This window comes from Sardina pilchardus, chromosome 7 (assembly GCF_963854185.1).
Source record: "Sardina pilchardus chromosome 7, fSarPil1.1, whole genome shotgun sequence".
Taxonomy (NCBI): Eukaryota; Metazoa; Chordata; class Actinopteri; order Clupeiformes; family Clupeidae; genus Sardina; species Sardina pilchardus.
Window position 1 is genome coordinate 23904108 of NC_085000.1, and position 25532 is coordinate 23929639.

At 43.9% G+C, this 25532-nt stretch overlaps 3 protein-coding genes across 6 annotated transcripts in view; 2 read left to right on the forward strand and 1 right to left on the reverse strand.

Annotated features, from left to right (window-relative positions):
• The window catches only part of plxnb3 (plexin B3), a 67419-nt gene extending 63512 nt beyond the window's left edge, over positions 1–3907 (forward strand). For all 3 annotated transcript variants that reach the window (XM_062541394.1, XM_062541393.1, XM_062541395.1), the window contains exon 36: positions 564–3907. In XM_062541394.1, the coding sequence (XP_062397378.1) occupies positions 564–668 (105 nt within the window). In that variant the 3' untranslated portion in view covers positions 669–3907. The remainder of the gene's footprint in view (positions 1–563) is intronic.
• Positions 3908–4200: 293 nt separating this feature from the next.
• On the forward strand, positions 4201–19770 carry srpk3 (SRSF protein kinase 3). 2 transcript variants are annotated; one of them, XM_062541397.1, is made up of 16 exons: positions 4201–4307; positions 4797–4905; positions 5757–6217; positions 6902–7010; positions 7570–7657; positions 7909–7996; positions 8120–8226; positions 8858–9023; positions 9906–9931; positions 13573–13861; positions 14191–14460; positions 15144–15241; positions 15695–15802; positions 17131–17200; positions 17537–17629; positions 18518–19770. In XM_062541397.1, exons 1-16 carry the CDS (start codon positions 4292–4294, stop codon positions 18700–18702), a joined length of 2283 nt encoding a protein of 760 aa, XP_062397381.1. In that variant the 5' UTR covers positions 4201–4291; the 3' UTR covers positions 18703–19770. The 2 variants fall into 2 exon arrangements, with proteins under 2 accessions (XP_062397381.1, XP_062397382.1); XM_062541398.1 differs by having other exon boundaries at positions 13573–13801.
• Positions 19771–19916: 146 nt separating this feature from the next.
• Positions 19917–24570, reverse strand: tsr2 (TSR2 ribosome maturation factor). Its single transcript, XM_062541399.1, has 5 exons — positions 24479–24570; positions 23931–24021; positions 23733–23824; positions 23338–23508; positions 19917–21873 (listed from the first exon to the last, which is right to left on the reverse strand). Exons 1-5 carry the CDS (start codon positions 24557–24559, stop codon positions 21742–21744), a joined length of 567 nt encoding a protein of 188 aa, XP_062397383.1. The 5' UTR covers positions 24560–24570; the 3' UTR covers positions 19917–21741.
• Between the last annotated feature and the right edge of the window lie 962 nt (positions 24571–25532).

Here is a 25532-nt window from a genome sequence, read left to right on the forward strand (position 1 = left end):
GAGAGAAAGAGAGAGAGAGCTCATAAGGGACGTATGCATGGAAGCACGTTCAGATTTATGTGCTGGTCCCTCCGTTCTCATCTTTCACAATGTGGGAAGCACCTCATGAATATTCCATAAAAAGGTTCCCGCAGGAGCCTGGATGCGTCCTGAAGGGCCGTCTACTGATGTTTTATGTTTTGCGTGGCTAAGAAAAGAAAAGCCTTCATTAACTAAGGTGCTGACCAAGGCAGTTGGAATGAAACAGGGGCGGGGTGAGGAGTGCCACGGGCACTCTTGGCTCAGTATTGAATTCCTTTCTGTCAGGATGTGATGTGTATCAAATATTTTACCCTGTTACATCGCATTGTGTTGTTTTTTATTCATGCCACATCTATCCTTTGTAAACTTGTATTACAACATCAAAGAAAGGCAGCAGACAATTGAAAACCCATTAAATAAAAGTACTACACAATCATAATGCACCTGGCTTTGTTTGAAAGAGACAAAGACGTGCTGACAGAACCAGCATGATCCCTGAAACCTCAGCGCCAGTATAAACGCTGCTCTTGTGCTTTGTGCAGATTATCATGTCGCTGGAGGAGGACGCAGCAGGACAGAAGATGCAGTTGGCCTACCGGCTCCAGCAGGTCGCTGCGCTGGTGGAGAACAAAGTCACTGACCTGTGACACCCCCCCCCACCCTCAGATGACCTTTGAACCTTGACTCTTAAACTTAAAACACTCGTGTCTGAACTGACGGAGTGGTTGACCCTGGGTAGGACCGGGAAGATAAAGTCTGACCAATGAACTGCCTGTCGAGCAAAAAAAGAAATCCAATCAACGGGCAAAAAAGCCAGCAGTTGAACCAAAACCAAAACTCCAAGCTTCTCGCCGCCTCCCGCCCAGACACGTGATGCGCCTCTCGGCTCCAGGATCTGTTCGGAGTGACGAGAGGGGAGGAAAAGGGAACGACGTGCAAATACTGGGAATAACAAAAAGAAATGGACAAGACGTGGGAGCTGTACTAGAAGGACCATTACAATCCCACAGAGATGCTCTGTGCTACTCTATCTATTGTGTGTCTTTTGCTTTGTGTTGCTTCATTTAAAGTGTGTGTTGTTGTTTTTTTATTATCAGGAGAGTATGTATGTGTAAGGTGAGCTTGGCTAATTCTTCCATAAATTAATATATTGGATAAATGAATAGTAGGGGTGGGGCGGGGGAGGCGTTAAGTATTTATTTGTGGTTGAATACTCCCTCATAAGCTCAAATGATGTGTTGCAGCCGAGGCAGGCTGGAGCGCGGCTACTGATATGTAAGGTGCCAATGGCAAGTGGTGTTCAAGCATATATGCCACTAAAAGAGCCAGTATCTTACATTTTAAAGATGAATATCTTTTTAAACAGCTATATTCCTCATCATCTGATGTGAAAGTTTGCTCTTTCCCTTGCAATTGTCCCTTGAATTCTGTGAAAAGCCAGCATGGTTTCCCTATGTACTTAAGACGGAGTTATACACATACAGTACCTTTGGAGATATTCAGATTTAGAGTTGCCTCCGGAGTCTGACTTATCAAAGACACCTCTAACCAGCCATCGCCATGGTAACTGAGCGCAAGTGCCAAAACAAGTGTTGTTTCCTCATATAGATCACACTCTTTTTAAAAAATACAAACAAGGAGGGTGTGTGTGTGTGTGTGTGTGTGAGTGGATGTATTTGTGCTTGTTTGTGTGGGTGTGTGCATGTGTCAGGAGCCATTCAAATAGCATTTCATTGTCGAAAGGGGACATAGCTCTTGTGGGGCCACAGGATAAAGACTACTGAAGGAAGGTCTTTGCTAGAACTCTGACTGAGCTTAGAATAACGTTGTACACTTCTGTCCGTAAAGCACCATCTCCAATGTGTTGCTCTGTAGTTTGCAATCAGAAGCACTCCCAAAGCACATTGGCCTTAGAGAAACATTTGAGATGACAAAGCACAAAGGAATAGCAATAATTGTTTAGCAAAAAAACTAGGGAGACCCAAATGAGAATATGGACTGTTTGGGCTTTGGGTGTTAATTGAATTTGGCATATCCAGGTGTCACTGGAGAGTAGGTTCTAATGGAGTAGTGGTGATCTTATCAACTGATGTTCATCACAGTGATGATTTGATTTTTTTTTTTTTTTTTCATGAAATCCAGTAATGTGACTGGACATGAAGCAGAGCTGACACTGAACACAAACTAACTTATTTCCTGTAAATAGGTCTTATTTATACATAACCAAAATGTGCCTTCTTTTTAACATTTTTAACAACTACCAAGTAAAAAGTATGAAAGCTTGACATTTGCCAAATGGGTAGAGAAAACAAACGCAGCGTGAGGAAGCAAGGAAGAAGCGCCTGCCATTTCTTCTTTCTCTTTTTGGCTGCATTTGTGAAGCGGAAGGCAAGAGCTGTCTGACGCGACACGCTTCTCCAAGGGTCCCTCGACGTCTGGATTTGAAGGTGTTGATTAGGCATCTGGTCGAGGCATCTGCCTCCTGATCACAGCTTCATTTCCTTCCCGTCTCAGTATTGTTTCAGTGTTCACTGTATTCACAAGAACGGAGCTGTCCGAGTCTCCAAACGCTTTTTTCAGGATCACACTCATGTTCAACTTGGTTCTTGTTCTAGGTGGTGGTGATGATACTAGTGTATAGAGATTATTTTAGTATTCACCATTGAATTGTAAACCTTTTGTGTAGTTTTTTTTTTGTTTTTTGTTGTTATTGTTGTTTTTCTTTACCTTTAGCACTTTGTGTTTACATTTTTGGTAATCCTACCCCATTATATACATATATCTATACAACTTCTTGATGGTGTATGTGACTTGAGTGATCTTAAGGCCCCACGGCCTGTATTGGTGTAACCTATGTGTAAGTAGGCCAACAGGAACATGAAATCGCTGGTCATGGCTCACTTTTTCACAGGAACTGGACAGATGGCACAAGGTAAAAACTGCTGCGAGCTCCACAAAGCCTTGTGTGTTCCGCTGTCCAACTTGTTGTGTATTTGCCTCTGTATTTTGGCACAGCTAAATTGTTCCGTTCAGGACGTTTTATCTTGACTTTACAGCGCAGTTCATTGCATAACGAACTGGCCTTCAGACTTGTGGCACAGCAATCTTGTGGGAAACGCATCGCTCGTGTGTGCTTCTGTTTGTTCAGCTGTTTAAAATCGATGTCTAGCTCCTTTGGTGTAGTCTTAATTACTGTAATGTAGCATAGCAAGTGCATGCCTGTGATTTGATTGACTCATTGGCTTCAATATAGCTGCTGTGTTTCTGAGCGCATGATGCTTGTGTCTCACAAGTTTTGCTGAGAGTGCGTATGTGTGTGTGTGTGTGTGTGTGTGTGTGTGTGTGTGTGTGATGTATGTAAAAACCTCTTGTGCATGACGGTGAAGCTTTTGGCAAACCTGTTTACTGACAAATATGTCTGAACAATACTATGTGCTCAGCAATGAATACCTTCTTTTAAGGCATCCTGTATCCTTGATATTCATCCTGCAACCTGCACAGTTCTTTGAAGTTTAATATTCAATATATCTGCCCTAATGGACAATTTTTTATTATTATTATTCTGTAACATTTACATATGAAGTAACCTAAAACCTCTTGCCAAATGCACACATTTGACAAGGGAAAGGTCTGAAATGTAAGGGGATTTCATAAAGTAAGCAGAACTAAAGGAAAAGTCAAGTGAGACCATAGTCTTGTTTTACTCTTTTGTATTTTCATTGTGTATAGTTTGCTAACAATTATGTATATGTGCCTGTAAATATTGTCCAGAGAAACAGTTTTTTTCCTTCTCAGATAGATTTACTCTCAATTGAAGAGACATTGGGAGCCAAAATGAAGAAATGAAATGAAATGGAAATTTGTATGGGGAAAATAAAGATATAATTTTAAACAGTGCCTCCTTTGCTTCATTTCCGTTGTTTTTGTTTATTAATTTAGGCTATCCAATCGATTGTTCCTGTCCTAATCATATTATCTAGTAGGCCAGCTTAATTCACTTAATGCGCTGCCCACTGCCAGTCCTCTGTCCCAATGTGGCCCTCCAGTGTCTACTGTCAGGCAACAGCTTGCATTCATTTAAAAGCTGGATCTGATTATTAATATTCTGTAAGCCATGTCAGTGCACAGAATTCCCTCACTGAATGAAATGTTGCATTCCACCACCTCAGCGCCACAGCACTGCAATCGGGATAGTCCTGTCCTGTGCGCATCAGCAGAGCGCATGCGCAAGCAGTGAAACCAGCTACGGTGCGTGGTGACAGCTGCACTGATGATATCGATGAACGGTGAGGGCTTTTATAAATTCTCCACAAATGTTTTCGGCTTTTAAAATGTAAATATGGGAGTGTGTACGTGTTGTAATTAAAGCATTGTATTATGACATGAAGAAAGAGCTCCATATGCTTTACGTTTATAAATTCTGCTCGCTAGCCTGGCATTTTGATGTATAGCCTACGCTAGCTATCCAGCCACCGTTAACCTCGGCACTCCTCATTCAGACCAGACATTTATCCAGAGGGCATAACATGTTTTTATGGAATCGATCGTGCTTCCACTGCCATTCCGTGTGTGTATATATACATATATTTTCATGTCATGACATTTCTTGTTTCGACCACCGAGAGCAACCTTCAGCAACTGTCCATGCGTGTTATTGTAGCTAACGTTAGTACTGTGCTCATAACAGCAGTAAGTCTGGCGGGCTAGCTAGGTGGCTAGCAGTAAGGGGGTCGCCGCAACTAGCATCGCTAACGTATACTCTTGATTCATGACAGTCTCCAGCGGTAACAACAATCCGCATAGTACTCCAGGCAAGAAGCACAAAAAGAAAAGCAAGAAGCATCGCAAAGGAACTGGTGAGGATATTCCCCGAATCGATCTTGGGTGAGTGTTCTCATTTCTACATCCACAACACCAGCGCGTCCAATAGAGCGTGCTCCAGATTTTGCGGCTGCGATTTTGTCTCTGAGTGTGCTAAAAATACATAAGGCAGGCCGAGGGACTCACTTCTCCAGATAAGCACATTGACTCATGTCTCCCCCTCCCTCTGGTGCCTATTTTAACGTCACCCTGGTAAACCTGAACAATGCACATTGCGCACATGTCCCAATTGTCAGTCAAGGCAGAGAGTTGCGGCACCGCCGTTACATAATGGTGTTACTGTTTTAAAATTCATAACAAGCGGGACAGTTTCACCTTTCTTGGCGTTGGGCTCTGAGGTTTATTTTGCTCACACTGATCACCTTTGTTCACTAGAGCATAAAGGAAATCTCTGACTGAGTAATCTGGAGGAACACATAGTTGCTGTTATTTTTATCCTGTCATATTCTGTCAGTGTGGTTCATGTATTATACAAGATATAGCCTATGTACTAGTGAAATGTCATGCCTCATGATAGGTCTGTGAACATTTCCTTTTGGCTCAGTTCCCTCTTGCTTCCCTTGTATGTTGCTTGTGTGTGTCTGGCTGGAGTCATAATACCGTGATTGTGATGAATGAATGCTTACTTTGTTGTCTGTGCCCTGTTGGAAGGCTTTAAGATCAGGAGGTGCCAAACTCGTCATCAATAGCTATCATAGTCTTTCTTGCCATACTTTGTTTGGCAATACGTCAGTCATAAACTTCTACCTAAGAACTGCTGGAATGATCTTCAATTGGAAACTGCTACAGTCATGTATGAAAATTACATGGTATTAATATGAGGTGTTAATAAATGCCATGTTTTCTTACTCCAGGCCCCCATTGCCCACTGCAGATGAATTGTGTCACATCCTAACGATCCACACGCCCTCCACTCCCCCGAAAACTCCCCCAACTCCGCCGCTCACCCTGTTCCCGAGTCCCCCTGACCTGCAGCCCGCCGCCCCACTGCCCCAGTCCCTGCCCATCTCCATCCCCAGCTCCAGCCCCGTCTCAGACTCCCCGCCTGCCTCCGTGCCTGGCTCCGACCCCGCACCGCCCTCCCCCACCAGCCTCGCTTCGCCTCCATCCACCCCGGCCACCCCCGTCACCCCTTCCCTGGGCCTTCCACCGGTGCTGTCCACCACCCCGCCTACCTCACAGACCCTCTCCGGCCGGAGTGAGACCCCCCCTCCGCAGACCCTCAGCCCCCCACCACCGGACTTCACCCCCCCTCCCGCTGAGCTGCTGGGATCAGATGATGAGGAGCAGGAGAACCCAACAGATTACTGCAAGGGTGCGTCACTGCTCTGTCACTGTCTCAGGGCAGAGAGGCAGAATGATTGATGCCAAGTGATAAATATAGCACAACAGACATCAAAACCAGCACAGCACAATATGACATATCATTTTGTGAGCGTCATATTTTTTTATTGTATCAATTTCTGTACGATATGTTGGTTTATATTTTAAAGCATCATTGTCATATGCCTTTGATGCATGAGTAGAAAGAGTCTTCTTAGCTCTTGAGAAATCATTCGGTCATGCCTCATGACAGCAAGCATGTTCTTAGTTTCAAGCTCTGTTCAGGGACTGTCAGCCTGGGTGTTTTGTTCTTTTGTCTCATATTTTATTATTTGTAACATAGTCGTGGTAGTGTAGTGGTTGCTGGGATAGCATGCAGTAGCCAGAAAGTAGTTGGTTCAATTCCCAGCTTCCACCATTGGTCCCTTGTAATATAGTTGAATTATGTAAGTCACATTGGACAACAGTGTCTGCTAAATGAATGAATTCAAGTGTTAACATGTGTTTATCCCCAGCTGACTGTTGATCCCTATATAGATGTTTGCCAGTATCCCTGTATTGACTTCCTAAGAGAGAACGTAATGAAATATAAATTGATAACTGTGCCAAACGGAGTGCTATAATCAACTCTGTGTCTGGTAGAATGTCTTGCACTGAGTACCTGTTTATATTGTAGGAGGATACTACCCAGTGAAGATCGGAGACTTGTTTAATGGCAGATACCACGTTGTGAGGAAACTAGGATGGGGGCACTTCTCTACAGTGTGGCTTTGCTGGGACCTTCAGTGAGTAGTGAAAGAATGTGTGTGTGTGTGTGTGTGTGTGTGTGTGTGTGTGTGTGTGTGTGTGTGTGTGTGTGTGTGTGTGTGTGTGTGTGTGTGTGTGTGTGTGTGTGTGTGTGTGTGTGTGTGTGTGTGTGTGTGTGTGTGTGTGTGTGTGTGTGTGTGTGTGTGTGTGTGTGTGTGTGTGTGTGTGTGTGTGTGTGTGCTCGCGCAGCCTAGTGCATGCGTGCATGTTTGTCTCTGAAACGATGCACAGATATATGATCCCTTGTTTATGACCGTCTCAGATGAAACGTGATGTTGAGAGCGCAGATAGCACAGTTAGCTACTATGCTATTGGTGTAGTGCCCGTGGGTTTCTCTGTGTGTGTTTGTGCATGTGAAAGAAAGAGTATGAGAGAGATTCATATTGTTGTAAACCTGGAGTGTTCTTAAAAGTGTATATAGAGGTTGTTTTCCCACACCCACTCGTGGCAAACAGCCAACGCCATGCTGAGACCATTTCTCTTTCCCTCTCTCCCCCTCACCCGCACCCCCACCCCCTCTCTCTTTCTCTGCTTTAGGAGGAAGCGTTTTGTGGCGCTCAAGGTAGTGAAGAGTGCCCAGCACTACACAGAGACAGCCCTGGATGAAATAAAGCTGCTGAAATGCGTAAGTGCAGCCTTCAAGACCATCATGAGAAGCATCAAGCTAATTGTGTTGAAAAACTTCCCAACGCTGCCCAAACAAACGAGAAAAGACTATTCATCTATCTAGTAATATCTGTATTGATATATATTGAAACAAGCTGCATTGTCTTGTTTTCTAGTTGTCATAGGAATAATAATAATGTAATGCACTCTGTTTGTGTTTGAAATATGTATTCAAATATGTATTTCTACCAACTTTCCTGTTTGCATCAGGTTCGTGACAGTGACCCTTCAGACCCAAAGCGACAGACTATTGTACAGCTCATTGATGACTTCAAAATATCCGGTGTTAATGGTGTCCGTATCCTTGCCCAAGCAGTTTAACTGCAGGTGACTGATAGTAGAGGCAACTGAATGAAAATTGAATGTATGAGTTAAATGGAAAACAATGTGGAGTTGTTTCCTGAACTCTGAACTTTTTAAGATGTTTGCATGGTGCTCGAGGTGCTCGGCCATCAGCTGCTGAAATACATCATCAAGTCCAACTACATGGGCCTGCCGATGGTCTGTGTCAAGAGCATCCTCAAACAGGTGAGTCCTGGTCCCTAGACCCACTATAGATCTGTACTCGCCTCGCCATGTTCAAATGAAACCAGTGTAGTGAAGGGGACTTCCTCCAGTTTGTGTTAAGACTAAAGGCAAGCGGCTGCAGTGTCTGACCCGCGGTCATTTCCGGATCCCTCCGAATCTCTGTCTCCTACTTGTTTCCTGTCACTCTCCACTGTCCTGTCTTAATAAAGGCAAAAGTCCAAAGATGTACTTTTAAAAAGACTTAAAGTTATATGAGGCTAATCCTGTTTACCCAGTTCCTTATTCGAAACTCTGTGGGCTGCACATTTACAGGGGCCACAGGGACTTATTAATTATGCAGTCTGATACATCATGACATGGTTCTGACGGCTGGGTTTAAATTCTGTTACGCTTGTTAGATGCCTCACTCTTGTGTCAGCGTAAGCTATGTAAGTGCCGAAGTTGCTGAAGTCTCATTTCGGATGTGCAAATTCCCAGTCCCTGTCATCGCAGTGTAACTGATCCTTAGATCTCATATCCCATTAATCTCTATCTCTCTCCCTCTCCCTCTCCCTCTCCCTCTCCCTCCCTCTCTCTCATTCTGTCTGTCTCTCTCCATTTCTCTCCTTCTCTCTGTCTGTCTCTCGCTCAGGTTCTTCAAGGTCTAGACTACCTACACACCAAATGCAAGATCATCCACACAGACATCAAGCCAGAGAACATCCTGCTGGACGTTAACGAGGTGTACATCCGGCGCCTGGCTGCCGAGGCCACAATATGGCAGCAGTCTGGAGCCCCGCCCCCCTCAGGCTCCTCTGGTAAGCCCCGCCTTCCAGTGACATGCGTGCTTTTCAGTTTGTTGCTGTATGTCAGGCCCAGGACACACCCCCAGTTAGTTAGCATCAATGACGTGCCAGGAAGCATCTGCCTAAGGAGTGTGACATTTTTATACTGGAATGAATGAATGAATGAGTTGTGCACTCACTGAATGTTTTTTTTTTTTATATTTGTTTATGTTCTTATAAATCGGGCCAAAGAGCCTTGAGTTAATTAAATGCATAATCATTGACACAGTGTAAGAATTTGCATTTATGATCATTAGATCTCCAGCTCAGTAGAGTGCAGACACTGCAATGGTATTTGGAAGTGTTGCTCTAAAATATGTGAGGTTTGTAACACTGCCTTATTACATCCGACACAAGCAAGCTAAGTGGAATGCTTGACCCTCTTCTTAGCAATCTGAACAATCTTCTGAGTCAACATTTTATTGATGATCACTTCTTCTAGTTCAAAAAGGGAGTTTAGCCAAAATATTACATAGATGACTTTTATTGAGGTGGAATGTAGTGGCTTAAAGGCCCGATTCCACCCCAAAGGTTGTTAATGGAATGTGTCTGGATGTTTATCTGCATGTTGTGCATCTCTCTCTCTCTCTCTCTCTCTCTCTCTATCCTCTGTCTTTCCCACTCTCTGTATCTCTCTCTCTCTCTCTCTCTCTTTCTCTCACTCTCTCTCTCTGTCACTGTCATTGTCAATTCTTGTCACCCCCATTTCCTCTCAGTCTCTATTTGTTTCTAACTTGTCCTGTTTTTTTTCTTTTCTGTTTTTTTTTTCTTTTCTTATGTTTCCCTTTCTTTCTCTCTGTGATCATTGTGGTTTATCTATCCCTTCCTTTCCCCCCCTTCTGTTTCTGACGGCAGTTAGCTCCGCCCCAAGGGAAAATCAGGTATGTCCAGAGCCGTGCCTGTTTTTTTCCAAAAAAAATAAATAAATAATAATTAAAAAGTCGAAAAGACCACTGGGGAGGGTGTAGTGTCATGGTGTGAACACTTAGGCACATCTTGGGCCTCATGAATATGCAGGTCCAGTCAGCATGATGCATGTGACTGTGATGCGCACTGATTGAGGAAAACAAAACCTTCATCCCTCTACATGAGAATATGTAGCGTTCATTGTGTAGACAGACCAGCAACTACCTCATGAATTTCACAATCAGCTCAATACTAATGCTAACCTCGGCCACTGGTGTGTGTACTATTAACATGTTTAATCCTATCAATCTTGGTATCATACAGTCTAGTGGGTTTTTTTATACATTCTTTTTTTTATGTTTATGTTCCCTGATCTCTGAAAGAAACTCAATGAGCAAACAGTTGTGGTTCTTTTGGAGTCTAAAGTGAAAACGGCTTTGGCATAACTGTGTTGTAGATAGAGTATAGATTTGATCAGACAGATCTCAAATGGAAGGAAGATGCCGATGTTGACTTTTTGTTTTCCTTAATCGGTGGATGTAATGGACCTTTCTCAAGATGTTGCATCTGGTTTGCTCACTGCACAATCATAATTTAAGAGCTGTTTGTGATGCCTCAGTATAATAGTAGACTTTGCTGTGGTGATGTGGTGGGTTTTACAGCTTTTTAAATCACCCATCTACTGTGTGCGTCTGATGTTCCTATGGATGGAATAGTGAGAGGGAAATAATGTCTCTCATATTAACTCATATTATGTTTGTTGTAAATTTAACATAGTAACTATTAACTTATAAAGTTTCATTTAGCAAACAAATTTAACTACCAAGTAAGCAACAAAGCAAAATGTGTATGCAGATGATATCTAGCTTAAACGTTTCATTACATTTTCAGTTCTTCATGATTTGGAATTCAGACTAAAGAAAGCTGTTACTCGACTCGTGCAACTGCATGATCTACACAGTGTGATCTTTCGCCCCCAATCGCTTTGCAATTCAGTGTCAAACCCAAAGCAATTCATCTGCCTGACTCCATTTTCCCAAATGCCACTGTAATCAAGCACATACTGTACTTGGCATCAAGACATGGCCCCCACATCACCCTTGGAAGCTGTTTAAATTTTCATATGCTCCGTTTCTATCGGTTCCATTTCACTAACAGTTTGCTTCCATCATGGACTGAGGTATTAATATTTCCTAATTAGCGCAGAGACGTGCAACTGAAACGCATATCCTGGGAGTGCCTTCAACACAAGCTTTCTCACTTCACCAACTTAACACTCCTCTGTGTGTGTGTGTGTATGTGTGTGTGTGAAAGAGAGAGAGAGATGCGAAGCACAGACTGCTCCTTAAAGTCACCCATCAAACGTCAGCTTTTTTGCGATTGTGTCAGTGTTTTGAAATGTTGTCCCCTAAGAGAACAGACGTTTTGCTGTCACCGTCTGTGTCCCTTTCATACTTATTTCCTCACTTTCTTTCCTTACCTTTCGCCTTTTTTCCCCGCGGATGAAAAGAACTCTACACGTTCCTCTTTTCCAGCACAAAGCATAGTCAGTCTAGCTCAGCGAGTACTCAGGCCAACATTCTGCACAGAACTGGCATCAGCACCTGGAAATAGTCATTTCTGACTGGTCCTGTGCGGTAGGTGTTTAGTGAAATGTCAGGGCGGCAGTGTTCCGTCGCATTCCCAACTTCCCTAAAGGCCACTCGCCCCAGCATCCTTGTGGTCTGGAGTGTAGAAGCAGCGTTCCCCCCCCGCTGAAATATCAGCAGTGTCATCCGCTGACACCGGCGGTAACCCCGTGATGTAGACCCACAGCGGCTGCTGATCGATGGGCCTCCCGCAGCGCCGCGACCTGCAGTGGTGCACCAATACAAACCGGCAGCTGGTGACATTTCAGCAACGCCGGGGAAATTGTTTTCAGCTTTATTCAAGGCAGAAAACCCACAGCACTCGGAAGGCACATGGTTTCCACGCATTGTTTGTGTGCTCTGTAGGAATTGAAGACTTGAAATGGACTATATGCCATGCTAGCTGTTTCAGCCAGCACATGTACTGTATTTCCGGCGAAGCGTCCATAATGGCACCTTCTGTTATATTCTGTTATATTCCTTTCATGTTCACTCAGACTCTAAGCATCTTATTTATGCCCAACAGTGCAACTCTTTACTCGACTTCGACACATGCATAAATCCTTCAGCATTTTAGTACGCTCATTCACTAAGTGGAACACCCAACTGGGTCTTTATAAAGAGGTATGCTAAAACAATGCAGGTGATGGTCAATCGGGAAATGTTTGAGCTGGCTGAAAAGCCCTCCAGGAAGTGCAGGGCATATAGGCAATTGAATTGAAGTGGAATAGACCGGTGTGGCTTGGCTCTGTGTGGTACTACAAGAGATACAATCATATTCTGTATTTTTGCTGCAGTATTGGAGGAACTGCTCAAGCTGCTATATGCCCAGACTTTCATTTTGTAGCAGTTAATTGTGGTACTGCCCTAGAGGCGCAGACACAATTTCTGAAAACAGTGTCAAATCCAAGTGCTTTACCTGTTAAGATGTCTGCCTTCTCAGACACAAATATATTCCAACGCCCTCATAGTTCATTTGTGTAGATATGTAGTCATAGCACATTACAGTTGAGCGCTGTACATTTGAACCCTCCCTGCTGTACAGCTGTAAACTGTAAACTGTAAACTGTAACCCCCCCCCTCCCCGCCCCACCCCTGCATTCCACCCCCGCCTCCCTGTCCACTACACCCTCGTCACCACTGCCCGCTCACGTTCAGCCGCACACATGTCGCCACGGAACTCAGCGACACTGGCCTTCAGTGGAGCTGCTTTCTCAGTAGTCCACCCCCACCCACCCATCCACCCATATGGGCAGCGGAGCGCTGGCCTGAAATAGCCTCCCCCAGCAGGAAATGGTGAGGCAGTGTCGGGTGTCGGGTGTTGACTGTCCAGTACCCAGTACAGTACCAGAGGCCGCATGGCTGTAGACTGCTGTGTCAGGCCACTGCTCGTCCAAATAGGACAACAGCAGACTGTTTTTTTTTTCCGACATGCCGCAGCGTTATATTCAGAGACGGGGGGCTTCTCTGGGGTGGCTGCAATGTTTAGTCTTTTGGGGGAGGGCGTGTTTCAGTCGTTATGCACACATGAATCCGTTGGATACTCACACACATTGGGTGAACACTTTGTCCTTATTTCATAATGGATGGGTGGGACTTCTATTATCAGTAACGCATCATTCTACTTAAATATAGACTAGTTTATTTGAAATCATCTCAAATATTGTTCAGAACTGACTCAATAACAATCCAACATCCTCAATAATGACCAATGTATGGTGTTGCTATTGACAATAAATGTCAATGGCAACACTAATATAATAATAATAATAATAATGATAATGATAATAATAATAATAATAATAATAATGATAATGATGGATTATAATAACCCCAATAATAATGATGCTGATGATGATTATTCTTATCATTATCATAACAATGATAAATAGATTGTGACCGTTGACCGTTAAGCCACTGACCATTTCTACTCCGAGCTCCCACTGACGGCGGTGCCCTGCTTGCCCCTGTTGTCGCCTGTTGTGCAGATGGGGAAGATCTCCAAGAACAAGAAGAAGAAGCTGAAGCGGAAGGCCAAGCGGCAGCAGCGGCTGCTGGAGGAGCGGCTCCAGGACCTGCAGCGCCTGGAGGAGCTGGACGGCGAGCCGGCCGCGGGGACAGGCACCGCGCAGGGCAGCCAGGCCGCCAGGGCCCTGTGGAGGCTGCAGGAGGACGACGAGGACGACGACGAGGAGGAGGCCGAGGGCCTCCCGCCAGGTGAGACACGGAGGTCAGAGGGCAGGCAGGCGCGCCTGCGGAAGGAGCCTCCGGCGAAAGGTGTGTGTGGCTTTTTCTTTCTCTCACTAGTTAGGTGGGTTGCAACATGCATGCATGCACTATAGACACCTTTACGTAGGTTTGATTAGATTTATTTAAAAACTTGAACAAATCATTGAGTAAACACACATATAACACATAGGTAACGCATAGGTTAACGAGATCATGCTTATTCACTGATTCATGTTAAGGGAAATGTATAACTTATTGAGCATTCATGACGATATTGAAACAGAGCTGAAAACAGACCCGTAAAGCACCCTTATAGCATTCAAGGATGGGTTTGGACGCGCACAGGTTCTGACTGATTCCCCTCTGTCCCTCGGCAGGTCGTTCCGTGTTCAACGGAAACGGAAACGGGAACCTGCGGCCCCACGGCAGTAAGGGCAGCCCTGAGTCGGGCTCCTCGTGGCTGGAGGACGGCTGCAACGGTCACGGCGGCGGCGGCGGTGGCGGGCCCATGCGCTTCTCCAGCCCCGGCTCGTGCCTGTCCGGCGTGTCCAGCTCGGTGCTCTCGACCACCTCCGAGTCGGCCCTCTCCACGCTGTCCGGCTACTCCACAGGCAGAGATAGCCAGCGCTCGGCCCTCTCCTCCTCCTGTGAGTGGGGTCATTATTACGCTGTGTCCAAACAGGATGTGATGCAAGTGAGCGTTTACAGGGAGCCAATTACCGGGCACGTAACTGAAGCGTTCTGCTGGAACAGTCAGCGTCCGCTTAATTCAATGGAACTGGCTACACCAGACATGATGGCGGCACGTACATTAGAAAAAATTAAGACCAGTCTTCTCAAACTATTTTTACACTCCGCGAATGGAATGCTTCAGTTGCGGACCTGGTATAGCCGGGGTGCATAACTTCTAGCATAACTTTTGTCGGATGCCCCATGTCTATTTTCAAAAGTATGTGATCCTCAGGGTGATATTCTTGTATGTATACAAATGTTGGCATGAAGTGTTATGAATGTGATGTTGTATGTATGTATTATGTACACATTTACAAAGTTGTATTCATGTTAATCATATTTAGATACAAAATGTTATCTTTTTGATCAATTGTGCTTATTAGAAGTGTATATGCAGTACTTCTTAGTGTATCTATCATAGTGGATGTAGCGTTGCTGATATCAATGGTTAGCATTAGATTTGTATGAGAGATAGCTGTCCGTATGATGGTTTTAGCTGTCAGGGTCATTGTAGTGGGGCATTTCCTGTGATTGAGTACTTGACTGAGGCTAGTGGCGTAAGGGTGACGCCTGTGTTCTGTGTTTGTTTTGCGGTTAGCGTACAGCGCTGCAGACTTCCTGGTGAACCCACTGGAATCACAGAACGCAGACAAAATCCACATCAAGATAGCAGACCTGGGCAACGCCTGCTGGGTGGTGAGTGTCCTCAGATATCCGACCAGAATTGGGAACAAACCTGTCGACTACAGTAGATGTGGTGGATGTCTCCTAATGAGACAGTTTTTCCTTATTTTCAATTTAGTAATTGAATCATTACAGGGAAGCTACATCGGGAACTGAAGCGTTCCGTTTGCGACGCGAAAAAAAACATTTTAGAAGAATAGGCTATGTTTTACACGCCGCTATCACGTCTGGTGTAGCTACTTCCGTTAATTATAGTGGAAGGTAATTGTTGCAACAGACGCAATGCGAACGGAACGCTTCAGTTACACGCCTGGTGTAGCTCCCCTGTTAGTCAGCAGCGCTCACCCAGCATAAGAGCCCATTCCCTGCTTATTCCCTTTGAATAAATTGTCCATTGAGACGGCTAATGTATTGTGTGATTTTAGTGTCCCTAATGGTTTGTTCCCCTCTTGTTCTCTCCATCAGCACAAGCACTTCACAGAGGACATTCAGACACGGCAGTACCGCGCCCTAGAGGTGCTCATAGGGGCTGAGTACGGCACCCCCGCAGACATTTGGAGCACAGCCTGCATGGTGAGGGAACACACACTCTACATTCACACTACACACACACACACACACACACACACACACACTATACATACGCACACACACACAAACACACACATTATACACACACACACACACACACACACACACACACACACACACACACAGCTCCACCCATCACCCCTCTCCGCCCCTAAATTGAGTTGCATAGCATATTCTCTCAGCGTTTCCCACAGACTTGGACTCAGTTTGTGGTGGTGGGGCAGATATTAGTTGCTGTGCTAGGCTGTTGGTTACACACTGTGCAATAGGCCTGTGCTTGGCCTATGGATACCCTGATTAGAGCGATCTCCATTGTATTGACACATTCTACTGGTGTCAACTGGCCTGCTTATAGCTGTGTTAGCTGTCCACCAGTCAGTAGCACTGGATAAAGCTTGGAGATGGACCTATTTGAAATAGCGTAAAATGTCAAACCAAGAACTTTAATATCCTGGGGACAAGCCCTCTTGAGTTACATCTGGATGGAATAGGGGTCAAGAAAGTTAAAAGTATGCTACAGTTACATTTATCCTGCATGATTAGCATAGTCGATATACTGTAGCCTACAAGTAGCTATGATGTAACATTATCCTTCTCCTAGCAGTATCCTAACATTATCTTAGGTAGACCAGACCTATCCATGGATGTTTCCAAGCTTGCAAATAATTTAATTGAGGAGCCTGGTCGCCACAATTGACAACGTTGACAAGAACTTACCAGAGTTCAGTTGAATGCAACAGTTTTGAACAGATCACAGTATGGTCAAGATGCTAATTGCATTTTAGCCTGTCGTCTTCAAAACGTAGACTGTAAAAGAAAACAATTCCAACAACAACAACATACTGCGATAGCATTTGAAGTGGTGAGCACACAGAGGAGGTGTTCGTCTGGAGAGAGAGAGAAAAGGAGAACGGGACAGAGGCTGCATTAGTTATGGGTCCACATAGCAGCGCACAATTAAACAGGACTTGACTGAATTTAGATAGGACAAGAAAAAACAATCTTGGTGTGGCGGTCAGTCTTCAGTTTGTGCCGGTAAATAAGTCAATGTGTGGGAAACACTGTGCTTCTTTAACTGCCTCATGTTTGTCCGTTTGTGTTTCTACTGTGTGGCAGTATGTGGACTGAGATGGTTTATCTATGGTTATTTGAACAGACCACTGTGTTTCTACGTGTGTGGTGGTAGCATTGCTGAACTTCCTCTAGAGAGCTTCATCTGTGTGTATGTGCATAGCGGTGTTTGTGATGTTACTCTGGAGAAATTCATGTGTGTGTGTGTGTGTGTTGTGTTGTTGTGATTGCTTACACAGGCGTTTGAGCTGGCCACTGGAGACTATCTGTTTGAGCCTCACTCAGGAGAGGACTACACCAGAGATGAAGGTTTGATCACACTCTTCTCTCTCTCTCTCTCTCTCTCTCCCTGACTCTCACTGTTTATCCCTCTTTCTCCCTCCCTCACTCTCTCTGTCTCTCTCTGCTGATAGACATTATGGTCTCTACATGCTGCTTTATATACAGTCTGGCCCATCTGGCCTGCTTTTTTTACATACCGACTATTGTTATTACTGTTAACAATAACTACTGTTGTATTGTTACACAGAGGAAACACAGTAGCTCTCAGAGTCAGTTTGGAGTGTGTTTGAGTTGAGCAGCAGAGGGTTGTCCGAACTGGTCTGACCTGTCCTGTGTGTGTCCGCTGGCTGTCCCCTGTTACAGATCACATAGCTCACATCATCGAGCTGCTGGGAGCCATTCCACCTCACCACGCCCTCTCAGGACGCTACTCGCGCGAGTACTTCAACCGCAGAGGTAAGCCACAGACTGGACTCGCTGTCACAGCAGAGAGAAATGGCCCAAAGAGACCACTTTGGTTGTGTTTCAGGTGTGTGTCCAGGATAACGAGGGGGGTTTCCACGAGGCGGTGTACTGCTTAGGGGCTTTCTGTGTTTGCTCCGTAACTAGTCTAAATATAGGCAGTTGGGGGAGATTGTCAGGACCATTACCAGGTCTTGAAATCGCGACTGTGTTACTAAACCGTGGCGAAAACGTGCTGGAGCGAGATCTCTAGTTACGCAAACACACTCCGAGACCGGCCACCAGGGACGGCTCCTGTTTCTGTAACTCAAGTTGTCACCTGTTTCTAAATTCACTACCGTCTGCCAACACGGCGCACTAAATCACCACGGCCAGATGCACGTCAGCCGTCACCTCAGCTGCCACCTGCCCGCGTCCTCTCACATTCACTTTGTCTGTCTGTCTGTTTGTCTGTCGATGATATGTACTCCTCATGCTTGTTTTTCCCCTCAAATGTATGGTCCTCGAACCATCAAAGCTCAATACTACCAAAACTCAAAATCTCAAATCGTTTTTTTAACATGTTGTGCACATTTTAGTCTTTGTGCACTAGGGGGCGCCAAATACATACTTTTTGAATGGGACATTGAAATGCCATGTGGAACAGAATGCACCTTGGGATATAGTGATGGCTTCTACCGTATATGTTACCTTGTGTGTGTGTGTCTGTGTCTGTGTCTGTGTGTGTGTCTGTGTGTGTGTGTGTGTCTGTGTATGCGTGCACATGTGTATGTGTGTGTGTGTGTGTGTGTGTGTGTGTGTGTGTGTGTGTGTGTAATTGGTGTGATTGGTGTGATTGGTGTATAAATCTTAACTGTGTGTGCTGTGTGTGTGTGGTGTCAGGAGAGCTGCGGCACATCGCCAACCTGAAGCCGTGGGGTCTGTTCGAGGTCCTGCTGGAGAAGTACGAGTGGCCCCTGGAGCAGGCGGCCCAGTTCAGCGACTTCCTGCTGACCATGCTGGAGTTCCTGCCCGAGAAGAGGGCCACGGCAGCGGAGTGTCTGCGGCACCCCTGGCTCAACTCATAACACGCACACACACTTACACACACACTTACACACACACTTACACACACACTTACACACACACACACACACACACACACACACACACCTCTACTCAATAGAGCAACTTCTGACAACACCACATATGATTCATGCACTGGAGGACAAGACTCCTCACTCACTTAAATACACTGGGATGAGTTATATAGTCGTAGTGTATGCATTGCACACAGTCACAGAGGGCTGAGCAACTCAGCCTTGCACATACGCACACATGTAGCACACACTCAAAGGCATTGGAGCAACTCCTTATGCGCGCACACACACACACACACACACATATAGGAGAAACTGTCAGTACTTTGTACATGCTTTGTCTCAACAGCACTAGCAGATGAACTCCCAACGTACACACACACACACACACACACACACGTACTGTATACACACACATACACCACATACCCAAACCATGCTATTTTCCACTTTTTTGACTAGATCCCCTCCTTGCTTATTCCTGCGTGCGCACACACACACACATATTCACACACATATATACACACACACACACACACACACACACAGACACATGCTAATCCTTCCCCTGCACTCTCCCAGCAGTCGGTCAGTTCCTATACTCCCAGGTGCACACATCTCCGAATGTATCACGAGTATTATGGTAAGACAAACTTCAGATTACCTGACTCTGAGCACACAGCTAGCCACAGTGTAACCTCAGTCTACGTTTCTTTTTAATTACTATTCTTATTATTACTATTATTATTATTATGATTATTATTATTATTATTACGGAGCTTTGATTTATGTAAATGTTTGGAATAAAATGTCTGCAGTCTGTCGATCGTTTTCGAGATGTATGGTCGTCTTCTGTCGGCTGGTCACGTATTTATATGTTAAAATAGTGCCTTGATATGCCATGTGTAAAAATGAGAACTAGAGAGGGAAAATATGCCTTCACTTTTTTATATATGTTCGCCAGTTGGTGTGTGGAATGCTTGTTGTTTGTGAACATACGATACTGTGTATGACCACTGGAGACCGGAGAAGAATAATAAAGATGAAATAAACCTGAACGAGACAGTTCGGCTTCTTTAGACTCCTCTCTGTTTCTACAATGTGCAGAAATAATTTTCAATCAATTTTACAGTCAAGTTAGTTTGTTCACTTTTATCACAGCTCTGATGCATTGCTCTGATACAAATATTACAATATTTCTTTAGTTTTGTTTATTGAAATCTGGTATTGCCATCATAGCACAGCTGATTGTTGTTTGCAACAAAATACTGTGTTTCTGAATTGTGAATCCGTAAATCCCATTCTCTGAACCAAATGCTCAGAGACCTCGATCTAGTTCTCAGATCAATTACACTTTGTTTACACATTTGCAGGTACTCTTTCAGTCACTGAAACACACTGTTCACTCTGATGGTGCATTTTTGATGTGTCATGGTCACCACAGGAGGTAGACAGTAAACACAAGTGAAGCACATATACCATTGCTTACACACAACTCAAAATAGTTCACACTTGTGGATGCTATAATGGCAACAGTAAACCCCAGTTGAGTACACTGGCGGCTCAGGTTCATTTTTAGTTTAATACCAACAATGGATGTAAACCAAATGAGGCAGAGGACTGAGGAAGAACGTGTTTGAGGAAGAGAATGACCAGGACCAGTACTGTAATTTCAGATGAAATTTGTGCAACTGTGATGTTTACCATGCCTGTATTAGTGAGTTGTGAATAAAGGTTGGCATCACATAGTACCTCACAACACAATACTGCCAATACCCTTTCAGGATACACAGCCATTCTGACAATTACATCGCAAGGAAATTATCTTTGTTGCATCATTTTAATTCCCCCTTAGGGATCAATAAAGTATCTATCTAGCTAGCTATCACAATAAAAAATACTCTGGGTGTAGTATGTGCAGTAAGTAGGTAGGTATTTATTCCAGGTACAACAAAGTGCATAGAGTCCTTCCTTGCACTGTGTACCATTTTCTCCCTGTGAATTCCATCTACTTCACCTCACATTCATTTGATAAGCACCTGGACAAGAACTGAGCTGAAAGTACCCATGATGAACTTTATTCTGGGTCTATGTTCCCTCAGTGTTGTTTTGCATTGTTTGGGATGTAGTGTGTAATAAATGAGTTTTTATTTTGGACTGGCTTTGTGTAAGACCTGAAAACAGCACAGAGAGACAGAGGTTTTGTGAATGCAGTGTGAAAAAAATATTTTTTGTGTTCTGAGGAAAGGGTGAAATATTCCAAGCAAAGTATTTTAGTGTGAAAAACACTGGCAAATAAAGTTATCTGCTAATCCTACAAACAACTTTAATCTGCAATGCATATTTTGCATTCTGTTAGATTTCATGATGTAACTGCATAAGGTTTTCAGAGGATTACAGAATACGGCTTATTTTTACCATCTAACTTTCCTTCAGTTAGACAAATTCCAAGCAGAGTGGACTGAAAAATGTTGAATAATTTAATTTTTTAAAAAGCATTTTCCCCCCTACAAGGTTCATCACCTTAATCCACCCAAAGGAATTCAACCACACAGAATCAGGCTGGAGTCAGTCGGTAGTCCAGTTATTTCAAGCCTCTCTGGCTTCACCAAACATCCCATAAAACCTGATCACACAGAGATGTGAAGCATCCTTCTGACACAAAGGCTCTCTGGACACACATCATGATGGAGAAATAAAATGCTAAAGGATTAGTTGAGAACTGTACATTCAATCTGCAAGTTTTTCCAGAGGCTTCCCCTAGTCCCACTGATGGAACAGCTGCCCTTCTCTGGCTTCCGGAGGTAACAGAAAAATAACAGGAAGTATATAAAGTCACGGAGTTCCACCCATCATGTGTGCGAGTTAGCTGAGCTGGCCTGATAACCCCAGCAGAGAGAGGTCAAATGGCTTTTAACGGTAGAAGTGACATGACAGGATCCAGGAAGGAAAACTTCCGGCAGACACACACATGCCGTGGTTGTTGTTGACCCCTCGAGGGCGCCATCTGAGGCCCAGGCTGCTACATCACTTCTTCTTGCGCACCACCGTCCATCCGTCGTCGACCTCCGCCTCATCTGGGGGCGGGGCAGGGGGGTTGGCCTCTCGGGGCGGTGCATGGCTCGAGCTCGTCTGCGCTGCTCCCTCACACTCCATTGCCTTCGGGTGGCCGGGGGGAAAAAAACAAATGTAAAAGTGTGTGGCAGAAAGAAGGTTTAAGTCACTGGACAACAAGTCTTCATGACATGGCACAACTGAGAGCATCATACAATATACACGGCACTGGACTTAAGGCACTCTACACAGTACACAGATTCTTTTAGTAGGTCCCACGGTCTTGAGACATCAGTTTAATTTATTGCTAACTCCCCTGAGTGATAATGTCAGAAATGTAGGCGTGATCTTTGAAGCTGATCTTAACTTTCAGAAGCACATATTTCCAAGACTGTGTTTCATCATCTTATAAGGTTTTTCCATTTCAATTTCATTTCAATTATAGAGCGCCAAAACATTACACATGACTCATGGCGCTTTACAAAGTGTTAAACATTCAGAGAGGGCCAATGAGTAACAGGGGCGAGGAAAAACTCCCTAGAACTGGAGGTACATATAGGAAGAAACCTCGGACAGATCCAGGACTCAAGGGCTCAACCCATCTGTCTAGGGTCAGTTATAGTACAGTAAGGTCATTTTTAGTGTCAGAAAGTTCAAATTCAGCACGTGATGCCTTTAGTCACTATGCCCCCACTCTCTGGCACTCCCTGCCTCCTGAACGAAGGACTGCTCTGACAGTGTATTCATTGCAAATCACTAAAAACATATTTATTCTGGCAAGGTTTTAATTAGGCTTAAGGCCATTTAAGTAATTCAAATATTATTAATACTTATTTTTTAATTATCATGTATTATTATTGATTATTTATTTCCTTGTTCCTATATGTATTTCAATTTCCATCTTTTTATCCATTTTATCTTTGTTGTTTGGTCATGTCATGTTTGTTGTGTTATTCTCTTTCTTTTGGAGCACATTACCCCATCACCAGTCACAATTTCCCAGCTTAATTAAAACTACACAAGAGAAGTCCTTCTTTCTTCTCTTTTTATAGTATTGGCTTCTCATAGACTGGGTAAACCCAGCCCGATCTGCTGGCGATTGGATTTCACCCTGCAGCTCAGGCTGGAAAACTTGCACATTTATCTCTCCTGCTTTCATTCCACTTTTGCTGGAACCAATCACACCACCTTATCCACCAGGTGCACCCGGGTCATTGGTCTGATTGATTGAAGGACTATCCAAGCGTACAGAGTCATTTGAACTATGCCCATTGATCACGCATCTTGTGCTTGAGCTTGTGTAGTGATAGCTAGGCTAGGCTAGTCACCATACTAAGCTCAATCTTTTAAGATTGAACATTAGTATGGGAAGTCTGCGCTTTATTTCTACTGCACGAGAGGCGTGCTCTCTTGGAGGAGGGGCGGCCGCGGGACTGTCGAGTTCTATTGGCATCGGTCAAATCATAACTCTGTACGCTTGGATAATCCCATCCTAAGGCTAGGCTTCTCATAAACTAACACTGAAAATAAGATTGACCCCTGATTTGAATGGAAATAAACCGTACGAACCTCTGGACCATCATCATCATCACTTTCTTCTTCCTCTTCTGGGCTTTTGCCAGCAGTGGCCTTCACCCTGCCCGTACTCTTCTTCTTGGCCAGCTGGCTTATCTGACTCTTCACCTCCTCCGGTTTACCTTGTTGACACTGCTTGAACATCTGACAGACCTGCTGTGCCACCTACTTAGCAGGAAAAAATATATATAAATATTCACATTAGGCTACTGGGAGAAGAAGCAGAGTATTGATAAGTGCCATCAATAGATCTGTTTTGTCCTGACAGTACTTGTAACTGATGGCCTAGGCTACATGGTAAAAACAATTAACAAAAAGTATTGTCATTTAAGTTCGTAAACTGAAACTTTAATTAGGTCAGACACAATTGTTTTGATTAGCGCACGCACCCCAGGTAAGCTTCCATCATCCACCACGGTATCAAACTCATTATTCATCAACTCTGATATGAAGTCCTCCACTTCATATTGCTGCAGATCACCTGTCAATAATAGAGAATACAGTACATTGAAATGCAATAAAACTCTAACAGAGGAATCTTCTGAATATATTAGTTTTCAAACAGTTCATTTCCATGCATAGCTTACTGTTATCGTGGAAATACTGCTGTACAGCATCCACCATCCAGTCTGCTTTCTGCTGGCTGTAAACGCCTCCAAAGCCGTTGTCAACAGCGATCTGATGCAGGATCATTACATATCAGATAGGAGAACATCAACATTTGATGACTGCATACGGAAATTCCATTTTTCAGGTGATAGGCTAACTTGTAATGGAAACTTGCATACTGAAGTGATGTTGGATACTTCACGGAAACTTTGTAACTTAAGTTAAATGACCAGCTCGGTTACAACCACACACATCAACCCGTGAGACGTTGGTTTTCAACCTCCACATATAATCCAACATATAATTCAACATTTTATATACCTAAATGTCCAACAAAAACATGCAAGTTGTCGCTGGTCATCCCAGAGAATCCCTAACGTTGTGATTGTGGTCGGGCTATTGCGGATGCTAGCACATAAGCTGAATCTTTTCAGGACATTACAAAGGAATTACAGAACTGTTCGTAGTTGCTTAAATATCTGCGATACCTATATCATGTGCCCAATCTTGAATGGCAACTACTTACTTGAAGCACAGGCCATGTTTCCAAAACAGCTCTTACACCTTCAGTAAACACTTCACGTGTAGATGTCAGGCGCGCTGCCATTTTGAAATGACTTGGAAGACATTACCAATCAACGAAAGTACATTTGATAGCAAGGGATAAGAGTCAATGCAAGATGTAATCAACCTCTGTCCATTTCCAACCCGTCGACGCATTTTGCAGGTGTATTGTTTAAGCCTGTCCTATTTTTTACATAAAACTATAAATAATATGGACTTCGGTCAGGTCGTATAGATTTTCTAGCCTAGCCTACTACACTGTGGCCCATGCAAATGGTCAGAAAATCTAGTTTAAAATATTTTTCTTTTAATGTGCCTACTATGAGTGCAGATTGGCCCAGTCTGTGTATTTACTATGTTAGGCTACTCTCTTTTTTTCCTTCTGGATGTTACTTTAACTATTAGCTACGTAATAGCCTTTATGTTTATGCAGGCCCAAATAAACTTGTTTGTTTGAATAGGCTATCAGTCTGGTAAACACTGTAGGCCTACCTGATATTCAGTTTTTAGTAGACCTAGGCTATTTGTAGTTGAGAATTGTTAGAGGTGTGCTGATTTTGCTGTAAAAATTCATAATAAAATAACATTTAACTTGTCCCCTAAACAGTGAGAGTGGCCAATCTTCTGGACACATCAACACCAGCATTTAACAGGATACTTTGGCATAATTATTGAACAAACAGTAGAGGCTGGTACTGAATCTGATATTTATATAGCCTAGGGTAGAGTACAGTTGGGACAGTTTTTGCTTTCCCCATTACCACTTGAAAGTTTGACTGTAAAAAGCCATTGAAAATAACTGTGTTCTTACATGGTATATCTTTGATCTGTGCACTAAAATAAAACCCAAAGTATATATCCGTAAATTGTTTAGATTTTTCACAATTAACTCATAAACACAAGGTGGTATTTTGTCTCAACCGTACCCTAATATAATTATATTGAGTACAGTTGAGACAGTAGCATGGTACAGTTGAGACGCCCATTCATGATGCTGGAAGGCTGACTAGCCATTC

Bases quoted from the DNA above. Each gene is read 5' to 3' on its own strand.
- srpk3 (XM_062541397.1), top strand. The intron at 6,218-6,901 runs GTGCGTCACTGC...TTTATATTGTAG, and splicing joins CCCAACAGATTACTGCAAGG to GAGGATACTACCCAGTGAAG. The intron at 9,932-13,572 runs GTATGTCCAGAG...CCTGTTGTGCAG, and splicing joins CCGCCCCAAGGGAAAATCAG to ATGGGGAAGATCTCCAAGAA.
- tsr2 (XM_062541399.1), bottom strand. From the start codon at position 24,559: ATGGCAGCGCGCCTGACATCTACACGTGAAGTGTTTACTGAAGGTGTA. The intron at 24,022-24,478 runs GTAAGTAGTTGC...ATCCTGCATCAG, and splicing joins AAACATGGCCTGTGCTTCAA to ATCGCTGTTGACAACGGCTT. The intron at 21,874-23,337 runs GTTCGTACGGTT...GGCCACCCGAAG, and splicing joins ATGATGATGATGGTCCAGAG to GCAATGGAGTGTGAGGGAGC.